This window comes from Leuresthes tenuis, unplaced genomic scaffold (genome assembly GCF_036924035.1).
Source record: "Leuresthes tenuis unplaced genomic scaffold, fLeuTen1.0.hap1 SCAF_18, whole genome shotgun sequence".
Taxonomy (NCBI): Eukaryota; Metazoa; Chordata; class Actinopteri; order Atheriniformes; family Atherinopsidae; genus Leuresthes; species Leuresthes tenuis.
The window spans coordinates 9,708,770-9,736,744 of NW_027325372.1; the positions used below are offsets into that span (position 1 = coordinate 9,708,770).

The 27,975-nt window shown below is 41.4% G+C and overlaps 2 protein-coding genes across 6 annotated transcripts in view; both read right to left on the bottom strand.

Moving 5' to 3' along the window:
* The window catches only part of celf3a (cugbp, Elav-like family member 3a), a 34,352-nt gene extending 26,660 nt beyond the window's left edge, over positions 1 to 7,692 (bottom strand). For 2 of the 4 annotated variants that reach the window (XR_011908363.1, XM_072369977.1), the window contains exons 1-3: positions 7,091 to 7,692; positions 6,077 to 6,229; positions 4,160 to 4,242 (exon numbers count right to left, since the gene is read on the bottom strand). Coding sequence is in view for 3 of the 4 variants with exons in the window: in XM_072369977.1 (XP_072226078.1) it covers positions 4,160 to 4,242; positions 6,077 to 6,221 (228 nt within the window). In the remaining variant the exon portion in view is untranslated. The remainder of the gene's footprint in view (positions 1 to 4,159; positions 4,243 to 6,076; positions 6,230 to 7,090) is intronic. The other 2 variants (XM_072369975.1, XM_072369976.1) reach the window with 2 other exon arrangements.
* Positions 7,693 to 12,794: 5,102 nt separating this feature from the next.
* On the bottom strand, positions 12,795 to 27,975 carry rprd2a (regulation of nuclear pre-mRNA domain containing 2a). Of its 2 annotated transcripts, XR_011908366.1 has the most exons (12): positions 27,495 to 27,975; positions 20,984 to 21,113; positions 20,687 to 20,829; positions 20,435 to 20,487; positions 20,186 to 20,312; positions 19,892 to 20,067; positions 18,424 to 18,766; positions 17,988 to 18,191; positions 17,613 to 17,795; positions 15,481 to 17,497; positions 13,037 to 13,228; positions 12,795 to 12,934 (listed from the first exon to the last, which is right to left on the bottom strand). XR_011908366.1 is itself a non-coding variant. In XM_072370003.1 (10 exons), the coding sequence occupies exons 1-10, from the start codon at positions 27,667 to 27,669 to the stop codon at positions 15,777 to 15,779; spliced, it is 3,255 nt and encodes a 1,084-aa protein (XP_072226104.1). In that variant the 5' UTR covers positions 27,670 to 27,975; the 3' UTR covers positions 14,844 to 15,776. The 2 variants fall into 2 exon arrangements, 1 of the variants encoding a protein (XP_072226104.1); XM_072370003.1 differs by lacking the exons at positions 12,795 to 12,934; positions 13,037 to 13,228 and having other exon boundaries at positions 14,844 to 17,497.

The window sequence follows — 27,975 nt, forward strand, 5'->3', positions numbered from 1 at the left end:
AACGCACCCGCTCTGAGGCGCGTTAATTGCTATCATCACCATCTACATCTCACTGACGTTAAGATATAGGTTACGTATGAAGGCACAGCTCTGTCTTTATTGTCAGATCGTGTTGCAGGTCACACATTCACATTATAATAGCAAGCTTTGGTCCTCAGTGAGTCATGGTTTTTGACTTGCAATCCTAAAAATAGCAGTTCTACCAGCTTTTATCATAAAAACGCAGCGGTTGAATGAGTTTGCAATACTAGTTTACGTCAAACTGCAACGGTTGACTGTTTGCTCAGACATTAAGGGCACAGATTACAACATCCTGCATTACAGCTTCCTATCTCTTATCCTGCGTAAAAAGCCTGCACTATATTTAGTTTTTTTTCTGACCATTGATAAAACCCCTCTGTCTGCTCTGTCTTCCCTATGTCTGAGTAAATGTCAGGCTTAGTCAGATGTTCCACTCAAAGAGGCCTCTTTCCTCTCGTATGGGCAGCTCAAACACAGATTTCATCCTTACGCTGCAGATTGTGAATGAAGAAACCCGAGAGGAGCTCATAATAAACCCTGGAACTTCCATCCATGCATTCGGATGTGTACTCTCCACTGAAACACGTGCGCACGAAAGCAAACAGACAGTTACGCACACCCACACACAAACGCACACACCCTTCATTAAGACGTGTCAGTGTGAACACCTGCCCTCGCTGCCCCCGCTGAGCACGAAAATATACAACAAATACACACACTGAGCTACTTTCCAAATTTCTCCCTATTAAATTTAGGTATTCAAACAAAGAGTGAGGCGTTGTTGTCTGTCTTAAACAAAAAAGTAACATGTTCATGTGGGCTTTAAAGGCAAGACAGGTCCCCATTCACCAGCATATCAAATTTTAACAATCTTTTGAAAAGCCACAAAAAAAAATGCTAATTCGCAGACACATTTCCATTGACTGGTTTGAAGCGAATAAACTGGGCTTTTTCATGTCCTCAGAGGGTGGCGAGACAAGTTACATTGAAGGTAAGTGTGATTCAGTTTAAGAAAAAGTAGTCACCGTAATGAGGAACAAACCTCGGAGGAGGTAAAAAAACAACTGCGGTGGACATCCGGAAGACAAAAAAGAAGAGAACTCTTCTATAAGAATTCATTTTCGTGTTATTATATCAAATGTTGCCGGTTAGTCACGTAAGTTTATGGTTTGCCGGCTCAGACTGGGAACAGCCGGTGAGTCACATAATTTTTTATCTTTCCCCAGGTCTGACACAATTTACAAAGTTATTTCCACCACCCCACCCCCCCACCCCACAAAAGCACATCAATTGCTCTTCAAAACAAGGGAAAACCCTCAAAGCGCACGTGTAAACCATTTTGCACATTCACCTTTTTTTATTCACATCTTCTAAATATGCATCAAATACAGCACTGAAACAAGTGCAGCTAGCACCCCCACCCCCCTCCCCCCAACTCTGAGTCTTTGTGCAAAGCTACGTTAGCCTGTTGCTGGCAGCAGGTTTGTATTTGAAGAACAAACACGGAGCTTTATTGATCTTTTCATCTAACTGGAAGCAAACAAGCTTACATCATAAAATATCAGACTTTTCTTCCTTCGTTTCTTTTAATTCAGTTTTTGGCTACTTGGTTAGTTAATGATTCCCAGAGACGTCTCAAAATGTTTTGTCTGACCAACACTTAAAAGCTCCTCAATATAATCTGGGTTTTGTCACAAATGCCTCAGCAAACCAGGAAATATACACATATTAAGTACAGAAACCAGAGATTTTTTTGCAAATGTTTTCAAAGGTGATTAGATTGTAAAAATCATATTAACTATGTAAATTCACTTCAGCTCTACTAACCAGCTCTGGGTTGTAGCTCCTTTCTAGATTCTGCTTTGTGTAACGCTCTGATTTAATGTGGCATAATGTGAATGTTACCATCTTCATGAGTCTCCTGACAGCTGACCAGGCCAGACAAATGGCCTGAGACAGAATAGGGATGAAGCGATAACAGAGGGAACAAGAAGTCTAAGTAGAACAGAATGAACACAGCTCAGGAAGAAACCTCCATTTCCACATTCAGCATGAATCTGCTTTACTGCCCGTGCCTCTTTCCCCTCTCTCCCTCCCAACTCCACTACTCTCACTTTCTTTCCTCGCTTTCAGCTGCTTTTAATACTCCTCCTCCTCTTAGAGACAGATACTCTCACCTGAAATTAAACACAAAACCAGGTGCCACGCCGATACAGCCATCTGTTCGTCCCCTGCCTTACTTCTTTTTATTTTCCCCTCTTCCTTCTTTTCCATTGTAAGCAGAGACAAAAGAGCAACATGAGTGACTCTTTCCACCCAGAAATGCTTAAGAAAAAAGCAGATTGTTAACGACGTCTTTCAGCTCTCTCCACATTAAGGTGTGCTTTCATTTAGGCCCTCTCCTCTCAGTCCTATAATTGCTATCATGTTATTCCTTTTGTATCACCCTGACCACGAGATGCCAAAGTTAATTATTCTTTGGCAGCGCAGGTGCAATTACATGACAATTACACCACAGCTGGTGGCAGGGGTGGGAAGCAGATCTTGTCCTTGTGGGCGTGTACAGAGCTAATAAGACGGTTTTCAGCCTTTTTTTCCCCCTCCTTTGGCAAGGGAGGGGGCAGGGAAGGATTGGCAAAACACAGGAGGGTTTAGCTTGTTCACATGGCTTAGAGGTAAGAGGTTGTCAGAAGGACAGCCGCTAGAGTAGAAGCACAGGGGGGAGAGGGCTTTAGTATGGGCATCGGGCCCTGCTGATCCCCTACGAGGGGTCAGAAAGGTTACTCTACTGTCACGCTAACAATAGGATTTCTTTTGTCGCCATCCTAATAGTAGCCCTCTCCTTAAATCTGTCCCTACGTGTCCCAGTTGCCTCTTGCCTGCCAATACAAGGGTCTTCCAGTGTTTAAATTTGACAGTCAGAAAATTAAATGTCAGTAACTTAAATAATAAAATCATTTCTAATAAAAGAGTTCAAGCTTCTTGAATTGTGATTTCTGATCCTCCTGTCTGCTTTAGGGTTTCAACTCGTGGATATATTTTTCAATAATTTAATTGTTGTGTGTAAAATGTACAAAAATAGAGAAAAATCCCCACGTTGCAACAAGTGATACTTAGTGCTAAATGTAAAACTCAAAGTTATGCTGTTTGCTATCACATAGGGCAAAGAAACAGCTATTTTTCACGTCTGAGGGAGAATTTGTCGTGTGATTTTTCTGTCTTTAAACTAAACCACAAGAGTTCAAAGAAAGACGAACGAGCTTCTCAAACGTGTTCAGTGATTCATTCATGTAGGTTTTTTGGCCCTTTTCCTCTTAAGTTTTATTAGAAGGACAAATCAAGCTATTTGTCAGCATTATCATTATTTTTGTGATATTGTTCCAGGCTGGTTTGCTATTTTGAAACTGAGCAATTAACTGATACTGAAAATAATCTTTTAGTTGCAGCCCTACATTGTACACCCCCTTCCCCTCTTTTCCCTCAAAAACTACAGTCATGAGCTGACATTCAGGAGAGGGAGAAGAAAAAAAATGGTGAAGTGAATGATGTAGATTTGAACAAAAATAACCAAAAGGAAACAGGGGTAACGCCTTGTTAGCAAAAGAGGAAGCAGCAGCAAGTCTGGGAGCGCACTCTGTCTCAGTAATTCCTTGCCTTGTCGCCTTGTCTCCCTTATAGACGGTTATTATAGAGACGCGGCTGTCATGTCATATTTAGCTCTGGAAATGTCATTTGGCAGCACACCTGCTGCCTGGCTATGCTAATAAAGCTAGGTTTAACTTTGATTAGAATTCGGAGGGAGAGGTGGGGGGGCGCAGAAAGGAAAAGAAACATCGACGAGAATAAGAGCTGGCAAAATCGCTCCAGCAGTGAGCGTCATAGCCGTCCCTCTCGACCCGTGACATGTAAGCAAGATGACTCATGCCTCAACTGGATGAATATGTCTGGATGCATCACATATGAAACATAAGAGGGGGAGCAGCTTCTGACCTTTATTAGAGCATATCAGCTAAAGGGGGAAGTCAACCCCACATGTCAAACTTGGTTAGCAGTCTATGTGTCCACATGTGTTTGTGTTCGGACTCCACTCACTCTGTTCTCTATGTGAGCTGATGAGGACTCAAAAAGACACACTTACCCCTGGTAGGGTCTTCTGCTCGTGCAGTGCATTCTGGGCTTTGAGGGCAGACTCGCGTGCACAATACGTGAGGAAGGCACATCCTGGAGAAAGACAGGAGGTAAAAGATCTGCAAATATAAGCGTATGGATGTTGCATACCGCATAACAAGAGGCTTAGCAGTACCGAATCCAGGTCAGAGTGTGTTTACATTTTCTGAAAATGCACCAAAAAATGATTAAATAGTTCTTCCGGCACCACCTCAGATCTGTGAGATTATTAAATCATAATATCTGGCAACACAAGCAGTCTGAATGAGTATTTAATACCACTCTGTTCAAGCAAAATGTATGCAGTCTCACATAATAGAGAAAGGCCTTCATTAACCTTTAAGGCTCCCTCATATCATGAATATGTAAATATATGCAGAATAGGTGTTATAGGTGTTAGAGGACTGATACCACCTGGCCCGTACGTCTCCCCAATGACTGATGGTTTTTGTGGATTTTTTAAAAGCCTTTTGTTTTCCTTGCACAGATTTGCATTAGAAATGACAGTAAGGATCATTGTTTAGCTTAGATCGCTTCCCCAGCTTCAGTCCATCTGTCAAGCGATTTTTTTTTCTTAGTTTTCTTCCAAAATATGAGAAGCCTGCTCAGCTTGAGATGAAGAGGAGCAGAAGTGGGAGGCAGAAATGCTTTCAAATTGATTGATATCACCATATGAAACCCATTTTTGACTGACTAAATGTTATTTTTAGGATTGGCCTGGACAACTGCCTTTATGTAAATGAAGAGCCCTTATTCGCTGACATTTACTCTTGTGGTCTGTGATTTTCACTTTTAGATTTTGACCTTTGGGTTATTTCTTATTTGGGCTAAAATGCACCGGCTATGAGGAACATTCTGTCAAATTATTGTCTCAAGAAGCACCTTGAGGTGAGCATTTTATGTACGTATTTAACCACATTTTCTATTGCCATTGTACAGTTAATCATTTTCTGCAGCAAGTAAACAAAGTTAATGGTCAAAGATAAAAGTATATTGGTCTTCAAAGCAGGAGAATTTTACAGCTTTTTGCAAATTGCTTTCATAGGTGTTGCTAATCTTTCACATTTTGTTTTATCACCATGTATCAGGCTTTTGCTATGTAAAGCACTTTGGGTGCTCTTGAGTTTAAAAAGCTCTCTAGAAATGAAGAGTTGGAGCTGCTCCTTCAGCCCTCGGCCAGGACACCAAAAAGTAACACAGCACTGTGGCATGAAAACTCAACACGGTAGTGCTGCAACATATGGTCTTATCTTCAAATATGTTGTCTGTGTAGGAGCGCTTCCTGGATTCAGCGTGAATTTGTTTGATGTGATGGAAAAGGCTTATACTGGAAAAATGAAAAAATAAATCAATATAACCTCAAAAACACTCTCCTTTAAATCAATTTTCATGGCATGATCAACTCATTTTAGGCCAATTTTTCCTTTACTTTCATGGCATGGTCAGCAACAGGAAGGTAGAAGTAAAGTCATGAAAGTAAGACAATGCCATTGAGTTTATTCATGCTTATATCTTTGAATATGTTTGACCAATCCAACAAAGCTATTTTTGTTCTATAAACCTAATAGTACATTGTCAGACAGACGCTTTCTATTAATAAAGCAAAACCTCTCAATAGAATCTACAACTGGTTTAAAGATATCAACTCCAGGCCAACTGCATCCCACTTCCCCTCTGGATCAATGTCTCATTGGGTGTTTGGCCCCACGTGGGCCTTTGAAAATGGTCCAAAGGGACAACAGCTCAATGAGAAGTCGTTTAACCTAAATCATATTTACAGGAAATCCAATCACAGCTGGAAAGTACAGAGGAGAAACTCTTGTGATCTTTGTTCTCACAACCTCAACAATATCTCCCTCCATGGTGGCCTCCCAAGCACCCTGCTTACCTTTGTGCATCCCTGTATATTTGTCCTTAATCACCGTCAACTCATAGATCTTGCCAAACTGCTCAAAGATGGGCTTCAAGTCCTTCTCCTCCAGGTTTCGGGGTATCTGCCCGATGAAGAGCTTGATTGCGTCAGGCTCCTTCATTGAGAAGTCTGGAGAGGAATCATAACACACACACACACACACACACAGAGAGTGGAGGCGGTCAGCAGGAGCAGGCAGGGGCCTGCAGGCGTAAATTCACACTGCACAGGAGGTGCAAACAGGAGGCCGGGAATGGAAGTGCAGATGGGAGCATTCGCTTGGAATGGGTGGCTGAAATAATTGTTTGCACATCCTCTCAGAAATACTGTTCCTAATACTGTGGCACATTTGTAGGCCGTGGCACAGATTTTACAGTGAAACACAACAGTTTGATTTCTCTTTAGATTACTGTGTTGAAAATGCTTACAAAGTAACCTGAGATCACTACAAGCATACTATATAGGTCTTGTAGATTGTGACAGCCACGGAAACTACTAATTTTACACAAATAGTGAAAAAAAAAAGAGATCTTGCTTTCGATTGTACTGCACACATTGGATTTTAACGATTGATTTTGACAACTGAAGGCACAAAACATTAACTTACATAAACCAATCATCAAAAATTATAACTGTCATATCCTTTTGGGGTCACATGGATGTTATGGACCAATAACCACGATTCACAGCAACAGAGCAAACACACACGGTCTTCTCCTCACATTATAAAAAATGCATTTTTTATTTTATTGTTTTAAAGACGCGTTTTGTTTTAATCACAGTTGCCTGAACAAAACATTTCCTTTCTGTAAATTCATGCCTCGGCCGCCTATGTTCGAGCCCCAGCAGAAACATGACAGTGTGTCAGTCAGCACAGCTGGAGACCTGCGCTCCCTTTGTCAAGACGTCGGTGACAACAACAATGACCTGGACGCGATTTCACACATTTGACCAGAAACACAAAACAACAAAGAGTTGGAAGGCAGGTACCTGTGGTGCTGGTCGTGGCAAAGAATCGGAGCGATCGGTGGATGCCTGTCTTCTTCCTTCCCCCGCTGATATTTAGTTATTAAACCTCAGTTACTCAGTTCATTTGTCAGTCGGAGCGTCTCTGAATCCTGTAACAAGTTAGGCCTGCACGCCCCCTAAAACAGCACAAGTAACATCCAGCCACGGTCCTTTATACGGCATGAGCGTGCTTTTCTAGATCTGCTTGTTGGTTTTTTTCCACTACTCTTTCCTGACAGATGCTCCGTATTTTTGATTTTTTTTTTCTACTTAAATCTGGTAGTCAGAAAAATATACAAAATAAACAAATCTCTTACTGGCTTGGCAAAACAGAGAGTCGTGTGACAGATGAATATTTAGACTTCCTTCAGCAGACCGTGGGGGGACTGGCAGTCTGGCTGGCTGTCCTCTTCTCTCCGTGTGTGTCTATACTCCTTTGACGTCGTAAGCCGGTGTCTCCCTCCCTGTCCATCTCAGCTCCATCCCTCCCCTGGGCTGTTTGAGCCGTGATGTCTGCTGCCAGGGACCGTCGCTAAACTACCAGCCCCGAGACAACAGGGGGAAAAGATCAAAGATTGATCTTTTTTTTTTTTTTTATCAAATCACGATTTATTAATGGGGGTGGGGGCATTTTTTATTCATTACATTGTTACATGCTCTCGTGTTTGTGCTTTTTTGTGCCATGTGTGCTCCCTTCATGAGCTGCTTCTATAGCTTTTGAGGCCCTGAATATCCAAAAACAGCATTCTTGTGTGGACAGCCAATTCTATAGACATATAATTTCCCCTTAAGCTGAAAAAGGTGCATTTTAACACTCAATTCATGGGCTGTAGTGACTAAATAAAAATAAACTCCCCATCTCAGTTGTCTATTTCCAATAAACAAGATGGAAAATGAGAACAGTATGTCCTCAAAATAGCAGAGCAACCTACAGAGCAGATTTACTTTTTTTTTAGCATATTGAGCCTAGGTTTATTTCAGTAGCACCATATTTTAAACCTTATGAGCTCAGAGACAATCCAGCTGCCACTTTACATCAGCAGGTGGCATAGTTGTTCGGTTTAATGGGATTTGACTGAACTTCCACCATGAGACACATGACAGCTTGTACCGTGCTAGAATGAATTATATGATGGAATAAAATGTTTTCCATAGAAATCTTTTTCATCCATTTTCCCGAAATCAGTTTAAACTTCTGTCTGGACACCCAACTACTTGAACTAGACTTCTCAGGCAACATCTCGCTTTAATGACGGGATTGTGGGTCGCATAGTTCAGGTTATTTTTCAGCCTCAGTCATTAAGCTCGCCTCATGAATGTCGGGCTAAAGCATGCATTTTAACATCTAATGCTTACAATTAAGCCTTAATAAATTATAATTTCCATATATTCTCGTATGACTGGTATCAATTCACAATCACCCATCACCTTTTTCTAATCCACTCATCCTGAGTGGCTGGAGATCATCCCAGCAAACATCAGCCGACAGGTTCACTCTGCACAAATCATCAATGGATACACACAATGCAGTCTTTCCAGTAGACAAAGTTTTCAGTCAAATGCACAGCTACATTCACCTGAAAGTATGCTGAACTTAAAAAAATAGAAAGGCATTCGTGACCGTGTAGTGTTCAGGTCTAATTTCAAGACTGTAAAACAGAATTGAATCATTGTGGTATTTTCTGAGGCCGACCACACTACTTTGGGTAACTTTTGAAATATTTGTTTTTCGCCCTCTGCTTGAAAAAATATCTCCGTCCAGATGAGAAACCAGAAATTCCCATAAACAGTGAAATAATAATGCAGGGTCAGCAGGCCGAGGAGATCTACATTAACAACAGGTTGAAATACAAAAGAGGAAGAGCAAGTTTATTCTCCTCGAGCAAAAACTGAAGAATCAAAACAGTAGTTTGTACAATGGTGGAACTGAAAGACAGATGTGATTTGTTTGTGTGGACAGAGTAGTGTTATTGCTTAATGTGATGTTACAGAAGAAGGAAATGAAAATCAGGTACATAAGCCCCATTGTTCACTACATAAAGCAGCAGTGGGTATGCACCACTCTCTGTATTTCTGACTAAGAACGCTGTCTGCATGAGAATGACTGGTGAAAACACAGAGGGAAACTTTGATTTGCACAATATGCAAAACAAAAAATATAACAGACTGTATGTACTTCTTGAGGAAGCTACGGTCCTTCAATGTCTGCAACAAAATGTTGCATATCTTCTCCAAGTCTGTGGTGGAGAGTACAGCCTGCTTTGCAGCCATCTGTTGGGGTGGCAGCATCAGAGCCAGAGCCTCAAATAAACTGAACAAACTGGTAAAGAAGACTGGCTCTGTGCTGGGGACTCATCAGGAGACTCTAAACCTGATTGTAAAAAGAGGAATGCTGCACAAGTTGATGAACGTAAAGAACAATACTGACCATCCTCTTCATAACATTGTGTTAAAACAACAGTATGACCACTTTACGGCTTCTTTAGCTGTGATGCAACACAAAAATGTACAGGAGGTCCACCTGCCAGCTGCGAAAACTGTTTATAATGAAAGCTTATAATGACTGCTTGAAATGTAAAAAAGAGACAAATCCTGCTATAAAATTGTTCCCATTTGGGATAAGAAAGCTCCTTCTTTTACCCCCTTTTATTCAATTTCATATCCATGTTTGTGTGGCAGGGCCTAAAACACAATCACAGATATGAAAATGCTGCTGAAACACACACTCGAAATGAAAACATACATTAGGTCATGTGAAATAAAAGCTTAAGGAGCATAAACAGAAGAGCCAAAAAAAAGGCAGCAGGTAATTCCTCTGAGGGATTTTCGTTTTTTACGTGCATGGTAAAAACCAGACAGTCCCTGACATCAAGAGCTTCAAATCCGCCTTTTGTTCTCACCGTGGAGCTGGCCACGGTCCTGAAAGGCATTTACTCAACTCATCATCGGGGATAAATAAAAACCACTCTGATCAGGGGAGGAGATGGGCAGGGTGGTCCCTATTTTCATAGTTGTGTTCGTTAAAATGTGATTTTACAACACACACACACATACACACACACATACACGCCCTCTCAGAAATTTCGGCAGCATGTAAACAATGAGACCACATGACAGCAGGCTGCACACACCCGACATGCGCACACGGCAGCACTTCAAAGGAGTCACGATCTGGACCTGCTCGGCTCTCACAGCAGAAACATTACAGCGATTATTTCAAGGAAACCTTTGGGCGCAAATCTCTCTGCGGGCTCGCCATTAATTCCTTTATTTTCGACGTTAGAGTATCTCTCCGGCTTGTCTCCAATGTTAAGACTGCCATCTGCCAACAGTCACTAAATCCTATCTGCCTCCCGCCCCTCAACTCCACCATAAACTCCACCATAAGCCTGTAGTGCAGGTGTAGCAAGGACTCAATTCCTCTCGAGTTGATCAGGTATAAATGGATCGCATAAAGGCTCCGTGAACGTGATGTGGGTAATTTTCACGATGGATGGTAACCGACAGCATCTGGCTGTGATGACGCTAGGAGTGTGTTAATATGAAATAATATCAAACAGACGTATCTGTTGATTTAAAAGTGTTTTTGTGCTTTCAGCCTTGATGTGATTATTTAGAGCCCGTGTGTTTGGGAAACGTGATGCAAAATAAAAATCCACAGCCTTGTAAATACGAGCTCTGCACTCAAACTCTGAAGTAGCTCGATGAAATAACAGAATGAAATTGAATATATGTAAAAAGAAGGCAACAGGCGAAATTGATAGATTATTAAAGTGCATCTTTACTGTTAAAGCTGGTTGTTTGTTGTTGGGCAGTTTATATGTAGACTCTTTTCAGGCTTTAATTGGATTCTTAAACCTAATTTTCATAAAACAGGTGACAAGATGGTTGTTGCTTCAAATTACGGTTCAAATGTTGAAGTAAGGCTTAAATAATGCATGAGTCATGATGATTAAATATGTCAAATGATTCATGATGCGTTGCTCTACATCTTTAAATGATCATGTCTCGCTTTATGGGATTAGTTCACCATGAAAGCTCACCAAGTGCTACTTGTGAGTTGGTTTTTAACATGAAGCTGCATTCACTTTAAAGTAGGCATCCAATGACCAATTTAAAACAGCAGCCTCGTGTTTTACAGAGAACAGGCACAGCTCTACTTCCAAACTAAAGATATGTTTTATGTAACAGGAATCCAGCTAATTGTGTAACAAATGTATTTATTTATGGAACTATTGTACATTTTTTTCAATCAGTTAAAGACTTATTGAGATTAAAAATGTCTTTGAAGAGGGCATCCTGGTCTAGGCCTGGGCCATAATTCGATACTTCCACATCAAAAGAAACCTCTAATTCAATCAGTAACTGTAAGGTCAAACTGAAAACTCATAAAGCCTGACACTGATCTTACTGAGACCGTGACTGAGCACAAATGGGGCACAACAATTCCCACATCCATTTCACAGGTAATAAAGGATGCCGTACCTGGAAAATGGCCCACATTCAGCCTTGAACAACAGAGTTGACCCAATGGGAGTGTGGCATCCTTACGCTCAGCCTCAGATCCCCCAGACACGGCCTAAATCTGCTTGTTGTGAAGACCAGCTCGTGAAGGTTGGGCCACAGCGGAGCCATATAACACTTACCATAACTGAAGTCTGGGCTTCCTCTGGCCCGCATAGCCTTTGCCAGCCTTTTGTAGGCAGCAAAAGAGGCCCAGATGTGGCTGCAATCTGAAGTTTAGTCTCAAGGAAACCAGGAGGCCACTTCAGCGAAAGTGCCACGTTTGAAAAAAAATTTAAAATGTTAATTAAATCTATTTTTTCTTAACATTGGGCTCCAGGGACGGTTACAGAAATATGCATAAATAAAGAATAATAAGCTATCAAGTGTAAACTAATCACATAAGGTGATGGTGACTTCATCATGTTTTTATGCTGAGCAACAGGACTTCATGATGCATCCTGCATTAATTTATGCATCATGTCATCATGAGTTCTGCGCTATTTAAGCATTACTTCCGTATGTCATTTAATGCTCTTAACATATCGTTAGCAAATATTTCCACTTGTACCTTACAGCAGACATATTTGCTTCGATGAATACATTTATAATATTAAAAATAACCTTTTGAACCCCCCCCTCAGAAAAAAAAAACAAGTAATGGTGGCAATGGGTATTATAAAGAAAAAATCAGCTAGTAACGTATATTACTGTGCAAAAAGTTTGATCTGCCCCTCATTTATTTATAGATTTACATCCACGACTTTTTGTAACTTTTAAAGTTGTCTTCTTCCTGTTGGCTGCTGTTTCATACTGTTGCCAGTCCTGCAGTATGAGTACCTGATCCTTTTCAGAGGAATGTTTTCTACTTAGGCCACTCAATACATTATCTATCTATCTATCCATTGAGAATATATATATATGTGTGTGTGTGTGTGTGTATATGTGTATATATATATACATATATATATATATATATATATACATATATATAGATAGATAGAGAGAGAGAGAGAGAGAGAGGAGGCTCACAAAGGCATTTTCCAGATGCATAAACACATACCAAATAGGTGGAAATTGTTTTATCAGGTCATCAAGGAATTTGCTTGTTGTATACTGCAAATAAATCACTAGACAACAGACTCATGTTTATTTTCATACAATATAGAACTCTTTATTTAATCAAAACGTGAATTTTGCTGATATTCTAACATAACTGATGTATATAATTAACATGTTAGAGGCCTGAAACCTGACTACTTACTCACATGGAGTTTTCTGTCCAACCTTCCTGCTCTCCTGCGTTTCCTCTCAAACACGCAACTAAACACCCACAGAGAAAGAGACACAAATTCAACGCTTTATTTTCTCCCTGCTGGTATCGATTGTTTTGTTTTTATTTTATTTCCTGCTGGTGGCACTTACGGTAGTTTCTGAAGTGCGAGCTTACTCCAGCGCACATCGTTCATAACGGACCGTGAAGAGCCATGACCGGGAGGGGAGCGGGATTCAAAGAGCATCGACCCCCACGACACACACACACACACACACACCCAACAGTTCACATGTGGGGAAGGTTTTCCATCACTTCCGACACTTCAAAGTGGCTCTGCATCCCTGAGGAGGAGAACAGGAGGAAAGGAGGGAGGGGATGTAACAAGAAGCAGCAACATTAAAATTCAAAGAAAGCAGATATCTATTTTGCGAGTTGTAACCTGCATCGTCACTTTCTAAAGCGATGAATCAAAAACTGTTAAATGGCAAACACGGCGCTCTGTAGGACTCAGAGCAATAAACACCAGAATATGACGGTAGGTAAATTATGGTAAAATCAATTAGCCGTTTTATTATCTCTGACGCTGTAGCTGCTCGTTCTTTAAACAAGGTGGCGTCCTAATGAAGTGAAAGAGCTCCTGGAAAGATCTGCTGACACCTGGCGACGGCAGCCTCACCCGAGCTACCCTCACAGGAACATTCAGGCCAGTCACGCTCTGCATCACCCGCGCAGATGTAAAAATTAAAAAAAATATTCAAAATCTACTTTCATCTTTTCGTTTCCTTTCAAACCATCTGATCTGACGCCGATTTGTTTTTATTTGTTCATCTCTGTGCGCCATTCATCATTTCTCACCATGCCAGTAGTCTTTTCTTTGGCATGGTAGGAAATAACGCTTTTTTCTATAGGCTCTCACACCAGTTTATAAAATCCACTTCGCCTTAAATTAATTCATTTGAAGGTTTAATTAATGCTGAAAAGAGAAAACAAACATGTAGGACCTCTAGTATTTTTGCAACTGCCTAATCCATCCAGCAATATGGGACTTTTGAAACCAGTTAAATCTTGTGTAGAAGTGGTTTCTGGCTTTAAATCAGTTTGACCTCTCACGCCTGAACCTTTCCAATAAATAAAATGCTCTCGGAGAGAAACTGAGCTTTGTAACGTGCCAAGAGGAAAGCGATCCTCTACTGGAGATGTGATAACCACAGTACCAGGGATTCTAAGCAGGAGCAGGTAAGATGCTCAGTCTGCACATCAGACTTTTTGAGGGTTAATTTATACCTTCAGGTTCAAAATATAATCAATTGAGATAAATTCAAAACTTATGGGCTTGTTTGAAGGCCAGTTTAAGACACATGTCCAGCTGTTGTTTTGATTGTATGCATAACAAAGCAGGGCCAATAGGACGCTCTGCTGTCGCCTACAGCCAACTTCAACAAGTAACTTGTACATACTGACTTATAAAGCTAAACTAGAGGCGTACACACAGGCTGAAATATGCAGCCCCAGAGTGATTATGACCTCTAAACCTAATGTTGAATAAAGGGATTTTATTTAAAAAGCAGACTTTGGCCGTCACGTCTGCTCATCCTCAGAAATGCCTGCATTGTCTTAGCAGGAATGAGAAGGACCTAAATGTTGAAAAAACAATGCTCAAGATTTAAATTCACTAAATGCACCCCCACACTGATCTGCTCATAAAACTACTTCAAGCTTCTGGAAAAAATGTGGCAGCTTCTCCTAGACTGGGAACAGACTTCTGTGTGTTAAAACGGTGACAAATGTTTACCTCAAGTTACAAAAGATAATTAGATAAAAATGCACTAAATTCTGAAATTTATTCTGTGTTCAAGCTGATGACGTTTAAGGCCATTTAACTGATGACAAGCGTTCATGGTTTGGGGACAGTGGTGCAGCAGTCCATGGATCACAGGAAAGAAAATAAACAACACATTTTTCAAACTCAGATTTTTATTAGTCAGTACAAGGAAATAAAACTGAAGGCGAGCGTCTTCATCTCCTCCAGAAATATACGTCTTCTGCATCGGTGTCGGAGGCTGAAAATAGCAACTCACGCCTCTCTCCCCGTGTGTCTAGACTTGTGACGTTGGCCTTAAAGGAGCTCGACGAGACGTAAAACTATCATCGAAGGCATGTTGCGCACTGGTGGAGAGCATCGCTTCACAAATGGGACAATTCGGGGTTGGAACAATGAAAAACGATTGACCGGACACGGTACTGTAAAACCAACTCAAACTCTATAACATACACTCAGATTATCTTACCCAAAAGTGGGATTTAAACTGATATATTTACCAAAATCTGGAAGAGAAGCATTTAAAACCGCTCGGCGTGAAACTAAATAACAGCAGGAACATTCTTTGTTACTTTCGTAGCAAAAATAACTATTTTCACCTTGAACTGGGAGGTTTAGGAACGGTCTGCGACTATAGGACTATATAACACTTGACTGCGTGCACATCTGGATTTCATGCGCTCACTCTAACCTGTCAAACTGATGCTCGATTACATATTTGATGCAACGCTTTATATTGGAGCAAATAACACAAAAAGTGAATCATATATCCACCTCTTATTTTCTTTATTCTTCAGTCGTCGTGCTTCAGCTCCGGGGTCTTTGTGTCTTTGTTGTCTCTGGTTGTCCTCAACTGCTTAAACGTCCTTTATTCTTCTCCATCAGCCAGTTTCCCCCGGTTGCTTCTTCAGTACGACTGTCCTCTGATGCTCACCCCGAAGCCTGAACTTGTTCTGCCACTTTCTCACTCACAGCTCTTCAGAGGCTTCTCATGGCAGTGTGGACCTCAACACTCAGTGAATAGCTACAGTCTGTGCCTTGATTTTAAGAGCTCAAAGCTAAATGTTCTGTCAGTACCGTGGAGGTGGAAAGGGTCTTTTCGGGGGGAACATCGGACCCCCTCCTCTTAGACCTGGACGTTTGCCTCTGAATCTTGGATCGGGGCCGTGGAAACGAGGGAATGGTGGACGAGGTGGTCCTCTGGGGTGTTGGTGTGGCACTGGGTGGGGAGGCCGAAGGGGAGGCCGCAGACCAGGATGGCGAATTTCATGAGGTGGTGGTCGCCGTGGTGTGTACTGCAAAGGAGGGGGGCTTTGCTGCTGGAAGTCATGTGGATAGTAAGGGTCATTTGAGGGTGAGAGTGGCGGAGTGAGGCGACCTCGAACTCTGGGGTAGGGGTGTGGAGGACTGCCTGGTCTGTGAAATGCATCATTGTGGGGGTAGAAAGGCTCGTCATGGAAAAACCGTGCATCACGCGGGCGTAAGTCTTCATGGTAAGGCTCAAAGTCCTCATGGTACCGCAGCTCTTCTGGGTGAGGGTGTAAAAACTCAGGGCGTCGTGGCTGATGTGGCTCAGTCTCATAGAGCGGCTCATCAGGGGGCAACAAAGCCTTGTGTTGATGGTCACGAACCATCATGCCACTGATGACGTTGTCCTGTCTGGGCCCCATCCCTCCCCCCATGTCTGTGCTGTGAACCGGCGGCTGCTGCGGGGGCATCATCCTATCACTCGTTGACGATGGTGGGAGGTCAAAAACAGGAGGTGGGGGTGGTAACTTTGGGACAGGAGGAAGGGTGTTTCCAAAGAAAGAAGGGGCTGCAGAAGCCCCGTGCTGCTGGACAAACTCCTGTGGTTCCTGGGTTTGCCCTGCTGGATATGGATAAAGTCCTGATGTCTTGTTTTCTCTGGCCATACCAGGCCCCGTCATGGTGTAGCTGCTGGGCTGCCGAGAGCCCTTGTCTGGGTAACTATTACCAAACCAACTTCTTTCATTTGGGCGTTGAAGGCCCTCAACTGTCTGTGTGTTAATGACGCTGCCTGGAGCTCTTTCTCCAGGCATATGCGCCCCCGGGAGTGCAGAAACCTGCTGGTAATGTGCAACTGGAGCAGTAATCGCACGCTCTGACATCTCCTGTTTGCCATACTGGTACGGCTGGTAGGCCTGCCCATTCTGAGCCACACCTGGCTGCAAGCGAGCTTGCTGTTGGGGATTGTTGGAGTTTTGCTGAGAGCGTTTCTCGAAGGCCATAGGAGCTGTTTTGACAGTTTCACCAACAGATAACTGATTTTTTGCGGAAGCAAACGGGACAACCACTGGCTTGTCCATCATCTCATCTTGAGTTGGGGTCCCTCCACCCTCATCCCGCACAGGGGTCCCATCCTGTGCGTCGGTGCCAGGTACTGGACTGAAATTGTCACCTGTTGGAGTTGGATTCGCAGAAAAACCCAGGTCAAATGCGCTGAAAGCTGGGTTCCCTTGCAGGAAACTGTGTATTTTAGACTCTAAACTTGAGGAGGAAGAAGACTGTTCTGGCTCTGTACTCAAATCCATGTCTCTGTGGAGAGCTTGGACCAGGGCAGAGGCTTTATTAGATGTCTGGGGAGACGCTTGGGTATTTGAGCTCTGCTGTAGAGTAGCACTTGATAAGGAAGACAGAGGTGCTACATAGGAGAGAGATGGGCTCTGAGATGGTACTGCTGATGCAGATGTGGATGAGGGAGTAATCTTGCCTGTACTGGATGAGTCTGTGGCAACATTTGCAGCAGAGCTGCTCAGGAGAGTAGTGATGCCTACACAACAAAAAAAAGAGCACACAAAAGACATTTTGAGGTTTGCTGCTTTTACTGTACATTTAAAAAATTGGAATGTTGATGCCAAACTGATAAAATGACTCCTTTTTCTCACCTTCAAGGCTGCTTTTGCCCTGGACTTTGGACAGAGCACTGAGGAGCTCGGCAGGACTCACATCCACCTTGGAGAGGAGGTTGACCAGTGAACTGGTATCATGTGAGACCACAGGGATATCAGGTGTAGGCTTCACAGAGGAGCTAACAGGGGCGGCTGCAGGAGGACTCTCCGATACTGGTCCTGCAAGACAGAGCAGGACCTCTTCTGACTTCAGCTCTATGCTGCATGCATATTACCTTCCCAACTCCACATTACAAAGTTCCTTCACAGCATGTCACAAAGAGGCTTGGCTGTGAGGTTACGGTAGTTCTTCTAACATCAGAACAGCTCAAATTTCAGTATCATGATGTCAGGATAGCCACATGCACTCACCTGTGTTCTTCGTGACCGAGCTAAAACTGTTGAGGATGGAGCCGATTTTACCCACGTCAACACTTTCCAGGGCAGCTGCGGGAGCTGCCGCGGGGGTTGCGACCTGTAAAACAGGCTGCTCTGTGGCTGCTGATGGCTTGTTTTTTGCACGGATTGGAGTTGACACATGTGGCACGGGGACGGGCTTAATCTGATCCCCAACGGCTGTGAAAAATATAAAAGTAAAATCAGACAGAGTGCTGAAAAATGATGCATTAAACGTGGCATTTTTAGGTCACACAATTACTTTATTGCCACATGACAACAGAATAATAAGTTATATTCTGTGTGCATATAGGTGTATTTCAACTACAGTGTGCAGTGATGTGGATAAGCCCTGCAGAGCAACTAGAAGTCTCTCTAGATTTCCATGAATACAAAGAAAAAAAACACAAACCTATGATGCCACCACTGTCTACTTCTTCCTCAGACAGCTCCATGTCCTCCACTTCACAATTGTCATTCTCCCCAAGATTCTCTGCGTTTTTGGGGGATCTTCCCGGTGTGGACAGAGGGCTCGGGGCCGGTGGCTCTGCATCGTCTTCGATGGCAAATCCATCAAGATCTGGACCAGTGGGGGCCAATTCCAGACCGTGAAAAGGGGACTCTGAGCCCGTTGGAGATGGTGCATCTGCTGACGGCGAGGGGATGGGTGAGTCGTCCAGGTCTGGTAAGGTTGCCTTCAGGGTGTCCAGCTTACGCTTGAGGTGGGACACCCGGTTAGCAAATGTTTGGTAAGCCTAAAGAGAGCACAAATTGTATTCTTTTAGCATTCCACATGCTTTTAGGGCAAACTCATGATTCAAACCCACTGTCAACGCTTACATATATATATATATATATATATATTTTTGAAAGCAAACTCACTCTCATTCTTGCATGATACATGCTTTCAGTTGCTTTAGAGTGTATGGACACGTCTGTCGTATTTCTTTGCAGCATAATGAGGCAAATATTTTCAGACAGAACAGTTTTGCATCTGGACACAGTGTCTGAATCAGTCCAAAAATAAACTGTCTCCAGGAGTGAGAGTGCATAGTTGTGTGTCTCGTTTGTCTCTGTGTGGCCCTGTGATGGACCTGTGCACCCCGCCTCTCGCTCAATCACACCTGGGACAGGCTCCAGCCCCCTCCAACTACTGTAGAGCCGCACTGTTAGAATACAGCTGGAATGTAGTTTTACATTTTCTTGTTGATAAAAGCAATGCCTTCCATGAGAAAGACTCATCACTCCATCCCTTCTGAATCGTTTGAATACACTATTATAACACTGGGAGTGTACGAAGCAGCTGTTTGGTCAGATGGATCATCACCTTTGCCTCTTCTGTTGGCTTAATGATTTCCACCCGGTGCGTTTATTAAGGATTATACACCTTTTTTCTTTTTAAAAAGTCTTCTGTGGCCTGTCATAAAGTTTGGCACAAAAACTGATGTGGTGTCTTTGTACTGCTGTCAATCAAATAAAGGGTTCAAATGATTTGAAAATCACAGCAATCCATATCTAACATGTATGTTTCACAGCATACCAACTTCTTTCTGCTGCAGTTATACACAACCATGTGTGCCTTCCATAATCATACCGGAGCACATCATGAGTGTTTTTACCTCCGGTGCCAGATGCAAACCATTTGTCACATCAACATTTAAAAGTAACACTGACAGGTAGTAGAAAAAGAATACATACATAGTGATAAACATAAGGACAATAACCTAAAAAGGAAAGTTTAACCTCACAAAGGTAGACTATTTCATCTTTTTAGTTTCTTCCAAGGCTGAGAAATAAAAGGTGGATAAAAAGTGTTTTAACCCTTTCTCAAAGACGTTTTAAAAAACAAAAACCTGACATTCAATCCGTCTGATACTCACGTTAGCAACAATCTTGACCTCGTTGTACTGCATCTCATAGAAGATATCTGCATTGTTGAGCGCCTCCAGGACTGGAGGACCTGTTTTGCTTTGTTTGTCAAAGAACTTTACAAACTCTTGAAGCTGTGCACTCCCCTCCTCAAAGTCCTTGGAGAACTTCTTTCCTCCAGCTTTATCTGGAAGAACCGAGCATGCGGGGATGAATTTGTCAGGATTATGAGCAAGAGAAACATACAACGTCACCATCTCTGTGTTGCACTAGGTTAGCAGTAAAAGGCTGAATTAATCAGTCACCTTTGAGTTTCCTCAGGGCGTCGGAACTGAAGATGTCAACCCTCATAGCAGCCAGCTGTTTTTCTCTGAGGTCAACCTCCTCCAGAGATTTCTTGTACTTGGACAGCTGGTCTATTAGTGCCTGGGGCTGAAGCAGATGGAAAAGACAGTCATATCAGATGAAAACAGTATTTGAATGAAAGAAACAAAGACCATGACTGTGTGAAATCCATATGTACGAGTTAAAGGTGTATTAAAACACGTTCTTACCACAAACTCGGCGACCACCTTGGACCGTAGCTCCGCATTAGACTCAACGGGAGCTTTAGGAAGTAAGATTAAGAATTAGACATCACACCAAATAGCAAAGCAATGATGATAAACATGCACATTTGGAGCAGTCATTTTTGCATCAAAACTTTTGTCACAAATTCCAGAAATGATCATGTTGAAGAAAGCTGAAATGCTAACAGAGCAACACATTGTAACTTGACGTGATGCAGAAATAAAAATGTCACTCACTTTTTTGCTCCACAGGTGGAGAATCCTCTTTGACTAAGACGCCTCTGAGCTCTGTAATGAGAGTCCCTGAATACACATCCCTCTCCTCCCAGATGGTCAGAATCCTCTCCACTGATTTAATCACCTTCGGGTCGCCCTCACGGCTGGAAAACAGGAGAGGACATAACAACATGAAAAACCAGGGAGATGTACGCTCTTTATTTATGTCTCGGACATACCTTTGAGTAAACAAATTCAATGGCAAATGAGCAGGAAACAAACATGTCAATGCAGCAGATATCTTGACAAAACACTCACTTGACCATCGTGAAGGCGTCTGACAGAATCTCAGCAAATGCTGTACGATAAACAATGGCGTTTTTCCTTTTGCAGTTCTGAATGACATCATTGGCGAGGTACAACAGGTTTAGTCTGTGTGAGGAATCAGCTGTTAGAAGAAAGAGAGAAAACCGTTAATTTTAACTGGGACAACAGATGTTCTACCAGGTCCGACTAACCGACACTAAGCATGGGCCTGCTTCTTGGTTTAAGGTAAACACACTGAACCCACTAATCAGGTTAGTTTGAGCTGTCAGTCAGCTGCGTATGATGGCAGAACCAAGAAGAAGAAAAAAAAAAAGACAAACCTGGCTGTTTGGGAGTTTCTTGGGTGCAAAAAACACAGATGACTTTAGAAAAGGAAGATAATTGTGACTGTATGTGTCCATAAAGTATTCATGAGTTCACACACTAACTCTTGCTCTCCTTATTGGTTTATGTGCATCAACAATTAAATAACAGAACTAAACCTATAGCAATATTTGAGTATCATTCTAAAATCAATTAGACCATGTACTGCATTGTTGAATCTCTGACAGATGTTAACTAACGTTTCAACTATTTTATATGTTGTTAAATTGTAAATGAAAAGCGATGCATTTTAGACCCGTTATTGCAAAAGCACAATACCATGAAACTAAGCCTACCTGAGACGGGGCTCAAACGTACCAACTGGTTCTTATCAACCAAACTAACATGCATCCATCAAGTTAAAAACCTAACAAACTGCAAATAAGTCTGCCCAGAAGTCAAACACTGGAACATTTTTGATCTATAATAAAAGCAAACTAAAAGTATTTTTAAGATGTAAAAGCTTAGATGCTATTGTTGACGCTTTAGTTGCTAAATGTCAGTATTTGGGTCTGTGTTATAATACATTAAAAGGGGAATTTCTAATCCTATTTGTGTATGTCAGCTCTGTGCATACTGCTCATACTTTAGGACTGTTTATTAGGAAACGCTGTACTGATGTTAAAACATCTGCTCACGTGTTTATTTCCCACATATCTGTTTGCTTATGCACTTAAAGGAGACGTCGTTGGGTTTTGCTTTGTCCGAAGAAGAGCATTTGTGTTTGAAACGTCACTGTGAGGTGGCCATTTAACAAATAACACAGGGAGAATTCATCCGTGCATGCAGACTTTTGGGGAGTTTTTTCCCCCCAACTTGAGCAAGATTTTGTTCTGCACCTGACCTGGAGTTTATATCACTGTTGTTCATTTTACAAATGTTAATCTTTACAAATTGCAAAAGCAATATAAGGCTCACTCACAACGACGACAGAAAAAAGGTCATTTATCAGAGATTGTAGTCAGTTATTATGAATGATATTCCACCAACACCAGATTATCAGATATTATCATACGTGTGTTCTTTTTGAAAGAGATATCAAAATAAAAGCTTATTTTTAGCTCATACACACACACACACACAGTATCAGTTTAATTAATCTGATACCGGTGACACAAAAATCAATATTTTTGGCCCAACTTTCCTGGTCAAGTGCACCATTTCCCAGAAAACATTTTCTAAATACCTCAATACTACACGAGCGAATGAGAAAAACCATGACGTCAAACAACCTGAAGCAAGATCAGGTCTCGACGATCTCCAAAAGTGAGCTCGAGACATAATTAAATGAGTATTTTTAAAAGCACTGAATGGATGTGCCGATCCAAAACAAATCCTCGGTGCAAGATTGAAAGGAAAGGGTTTCTTTGGTTCAGAATGACTAAAAATCTTAATTTCAGGATTTCATTTAAAGCAAAGGTTCAGGCACTTATGCTCACAGTAACAAATCATTCAATCCAATATGATTCAAATCAGAGGGAAAAAAACAACTCTACGCTGAAAAAGTGAAGTTTCTAGTGACTTGCTGTTATGCTTGAAGTTTGAGCCACATTTCTGACTTAAAAGCACAACTTTGCAGAGCAGCGTCTTTCTGACAGTAGCAGGAGAAACAAAAAGGCTACTAGTGTGACTAGATTTTCAGAAAAACCAACAGCTGTGTCTTAAACTAGAGACGGTGATCTAACCAGCAGAATAAAAACACTTTCAAGACTGTTTGACACAATGCGACACAAACTGCAACACACTGCTAGAAAACACAAATACCAAGATCAGAAAGTAACAGAAGTGGGCCAAACCCTGACTTAGAAGTCCATAATTATCATAATCTTCAGATATGACGGGAATGAAAAATATAAAGATGGTTTCAGAGCATCAATATCATCACAAACAGCGTCAACATCTATAAAAAAAGAGGTTTTCTGCATCGATTGCACAAATATAAATCATCAGAGTGTAATTAAAGAAAGAGTAATTACAATAATGAGCTAACCAGTTTTCCAATTTATTTAATTTGATTAAAACCAACAGCATTAATGGAAAACAAGGAGCTCACTGGTTTAACAATGAATGGCTAATCAGAATAAAACAGTGGTGTAGTTTGGGTACAAAAGGAAACAGCTGCACAACAAATAAATAAAAAAGGATTTTGTGGCAAACAGAACTAAATGGTTACTGAATCTACCTGCAAGCTTTTACATGAGGCTAGTCATCATCTTTCAGGTGTTTTTTTTTAATAAATACTGATTAACATGAGGGCAAAGTCAATCAGTTACAATAAAAGCCAAAGTTTTGACATCTCAAATGGTTTATTTTCCCACACTTATGGCTTCTTAAAGAGAAAAACAGACAAGGAGTTTGAGAACAGTCACGATTCTGTTTGAAGAGGCTGTTTTCAAAAAATATTTGGGTCTAAGGAGGTTCATTTTTACATTTCTCTGGGGTTTTTGTCATTAGATTGTATGCGATAAATGTGGTAATAACTGTTGTCACATCACATAAAACAGGGAAAAGGTCTGATATTTTGTATGGCAGCATAAATAAAGCAAACATTTGCCCCTCATTTGTAGCCTAAATCATTTCCAGAATAGTTACTAATCAACAGATTGTTTCATCCCTAAAACAGTGATTTCCGTTTAATTGGTGCTTCTGGATTGTCCAGCTGTTGTCTGTGCTGTTTAGAAATTTACTTTTTCTCTCTCTCTCTTCATTATGAAATCTGCTGATGTCACATTCTCCAGTTTGAGCTATCTTTTAATTGGTCAGGATTTGACCTAGGCCTGGTGTTCACTCCAAGGGTTTTTGGAGGACTAAACACAGGTCCGCCTGCATTGATAAAATACCCAAAATCCTTCAGACTGAGAGCAAGAAGACGGGCCAGAAGACAGCAGACTGATAAGCATGGTTAGCAGAACCACAGGAGTGATACTGGACTCTTTGGTTTGTTCAATTTTGGCTGATAAATAAAAGCCAAACAGATAATTGCAAATAACAATTTAATTTAATAGAAGAGAACAAGTATAGAACTTGTTCACTTCTATGCCACTTTTTTCTGAACATGTTGGTCAAGCACAAAGGTGCATTAAGAGGTGCATACTAGAGGGAATTTTATGGTTTGTGTGATGTCATTTTTGTCACCTTCACTTTTCCGTGAGCGTCCACCAGGTTTTTCTGCAGCTGCCCATGTGAAGCCCAAATATTTTCTACCTGTATTAATCTCCATTTAGAAAAATCAAACAAACAACAACATGGACACTTGTTTTGAGAGGAGACTTTGCAGAAGACTCCCAGCCCAAAGTACTGTAGATCGATTAAAAGCCAATGCTCAAATAACGTCAGCAAAGCTGACCAAACAGGTAGAACCGTGTGCGTATCTGCAGTCCCGATCAGGTTAAAAACTCCCTTTAAGATGCACCAGAGAGTTCCACAGGAAGTCATCCCTGCCTCCCTCAGAGCGTCTCATCAACTGGACTAACCTCACCTCTGTTGGGGCTTCATAACCTAAAAACTTCAAATTTCATTTACAGTTTAAATATTATTCCAAACTCCAAAGCCAATCAATAACAGCCCACGAGTGAGTCAGCAATAGACCCACGGCTCCCCTGTTCTGTGAGGTAAGATTACAGTTGTTGTCTTCTGGGGTCTGGTAACCGTGGATAGTGTTTTCTGGGTGTCTGATGGCAAGAAAAAGAGGAAAATACTCTAAATTTAGAGGCCAAGCGTTTGAAGCTGTATCTGTCATGCTAAAACTGACTGGTGTCACGAATTCTTCCACCAGTTTTGATGATATGCTCACAAGTCAGAGCAATATTGAAATAGTGACGCAAGAGACAATTAAAAACTGTTGAAAATCAAAGTGAGCGTGGCTCTGTGTGTTTTCTCATAACATTTTGTGCTTCTGTGTTTTAACGAAGCCAAAAATCACAATAAAGCTTTTTTTTTCTATTTCTGCTGACAAACAACAACAAATACAGCCTTTAAATAACTGTTAACCAGCTGCAACTTGCTAAGAAATTTCCCAAGCAACCACTTTGCAACATCCTGATTTTATGCCCACGACATTGTCTGACAAAGTCACCGTAGATTTACGGTGAAGACAACAACTGTGCTGCAATTTTGATCGTATGTATGTGTAAACTGACCCCTTTAAAACAAAGCTAAAACTGCCTCTTTTGAAGCTACGCTGCCCTCCTTCGAGTGCTTTGTCAATCATTAAACTTTTCCTCAAAAGGCCACAGTGAGCAGCAGAGACATTAAAGTTAAAACTACAGACACTATAACAGCTCCTTTGAGCAGGGCTGAGAGATGTATGTGGTGTTTTAAAGTGAAATTTGAAAGACATGAATTTACTGTCAGAGTTAAAAACACCTCAGCCATGACCTTATTTTCAGAGTACTCACTAACTCTAAACTAAGACTCATAAAGGACACTATTGAAGAAAACCCAGGTTTATAAGTAACTTATTGTCAGATTGTGACAACAGCTCATGCAAAACTGCAACAGATACAACACCAAACCCAATAAGAAGACAGTAACTGCAAACTGAGAAGCACAACCTCCAGCCCTCTCTGTCTCATTTGGCAAAACACCAACAGCACGATCGCTCTTTCCCTTTGTGTCATTTCCCAGTCTGCACCCACTTTATTTCTCCGCTCTACTCCTCTGTTTGCATCTTTGTCCCTCACGCCAGATATGTGAGCAGAGGAATCAAGGACAGACGCAAGAAGGGAGGCGGCACATTGACAGGCATTTAGCAAAATGAGACCTTCCTCCTTCAGAGCACCGTTTTAAACTGACGTCAACTAAACGATAACGTCACAACTGCATAATCGAACCACTATTAAGTTGAAGCCTAGCATTTCAGTTATTTGTCAGAAGAGCATTAGATGTTTGGGACAAAGTAAAACATTTTTTACTTCTAATTCAATTTAAAGTATTGGATTAGTGCAGCACGCTGCATTTGCCAAAGGATACGCCAGTGAACCCTCTAAAACACTTCATCTCTCCTCAATCCTCTATTCTGAGGGTGGATTTTAGGATTTGAGACAGCCTTAAAAATATTTTGCTGTGAACCATTTCTGGGTCATAAGCAGAAGGATGGAGGAGCGAGGCAACAAGAAGGCTGAAATTAGAAGAAATGAGGTTCGCCTCTTGATTTAGACACAGGTAGACTAACCCAAACAAGCACAATGTAAAGCGCTCACCTGAGGGCCAATGGCAGCCTAACAGAATATAAACTCAACCAATCAAAAACCCATTAAGCAACTGATCAACCTTGTTTCAAAACATGTGATTATTACAATTATCATTAGTATTATTATCATTATTACAACCAAAAGCAAGCAGCACTCAATAAAGTAGCGTAACGCTCAAATTAAACAGAGACTCACTGGATGGGTACATTTCTACATCTTCATGAGATCCTCATTAAACCTGTTGAGCCGATTAACAAAGCTATCTTTTTTTTAATTACAAGTTTAAATGTCATGTTGTCCTATTCATATTCAAATCAGGTATAACCTGTCAAAATAGGTGGTCATTTGCAAAACTTTCCAAATCCAACTCTGATCACAGAATAAAGTCAGGTTACAAAATAGATCTGGTTGTATTTTGTTGACATATTAGATTAAAAGGATTTTAAAGAGAGGGAGGCATTCCAAACATTTCTCCTCCTAAGAAATTGACTTAAATGCTTAGTTTTTTTGTCTTTGACAATTATCCACTGATCAAACAGTGGTGTGATACACTTTTCAACTTTTTCAGTCAGTGAGTTTGTGGTATTTTATGTGGTATTCGCATTTTTTGTACAAAATGTGAGCAGCATATCAACCTGAATAATGAACCTGAATTTTGATGATTAAATTTGGACTTAAATCTCCTTTCTAAAATATAGTGAAGGGATCCTTTTCTAATATAGCTGATTATGAACAGTAATAGTTCAAATTCCCAGTAATTAAACTCTAGCCTTGTTTCACAGAAATCAGATGTTTGCCTAACGAAAGAATGTAAGTAACTCCTTTGGTCCCAAGTTGGCAAAAGCTACCAGTTAAGGAGGAAAAGGGTTACGACAAGTCTCGTTACGACAACTACATTTGAAGCTGAACGAGCAACTGTCAATTAAACAGGTGGTAAAGCTACTTACATTTTCTCAAACACTTCATCCAGTGTCGCACAATGAGGCTGTGGTACTTCTTGTTGTCGATGCACCACGTTGACAGTCCTTGAATGGAATCCATTGTGTTGCTCACACTTCGAAACTTTCGCTCTAATGTGGACTCCAGAGAGCCGCCAGAAGCGGCTCCTGCTCCGGCTGCCATGTCCAGAGGAGCTCGCGCTGCGCTCTATCATTCCAAAATGAAGTTAGCCGTGGCTAGCGCTTAGCTTAGCATGCTAGCCTAACGTAGCGCAGCCACCAACGCACTCAGCAGCCGCTCGGCTTCAACTGCACTATTACAAAATATAAAAAAATATTAAATTTGTCCTACGCTCTTCCCAGTGCTGTTTATGTGCTTAGAAATGATCCAGCGTGAAAGTCTGTACCACAGCTCAGTGTTGATATTATTTACCACTTGCAGTTAAAACTTAGCGCCTTGCCACATCCTGTAGCCGTGTTTACTCGTTGA

What these genes read in the sequence shown, in the direction of transcription:
- rprd2a (XM_072370003.1), bottom strand. Translation starts at nt 27,669, where the DNA reads ATGGCAGCCGGAGCAGGAGCCGCTTCTGGCGGCTCTCTGGAGTCCACA. An exon ending in GACGCCTTCACGATGGTCAA is followed by an intron (nt 20,830 to 20,983) that starts GTGAGTGTTTTG and finishes CCTGTTTTCCAG; the next exon opens with CCGTGAGGGCGACCCGAAGG. An exon ending in TCCACCTGTGGAGCAAAAAA is followed by an intron (nt 20,488 to 20,686) that starts GTGAGTGACATT and finishes TACTTCCTAAAG; the next exon opens with CTCCCGTTGAGTCTAATGCG.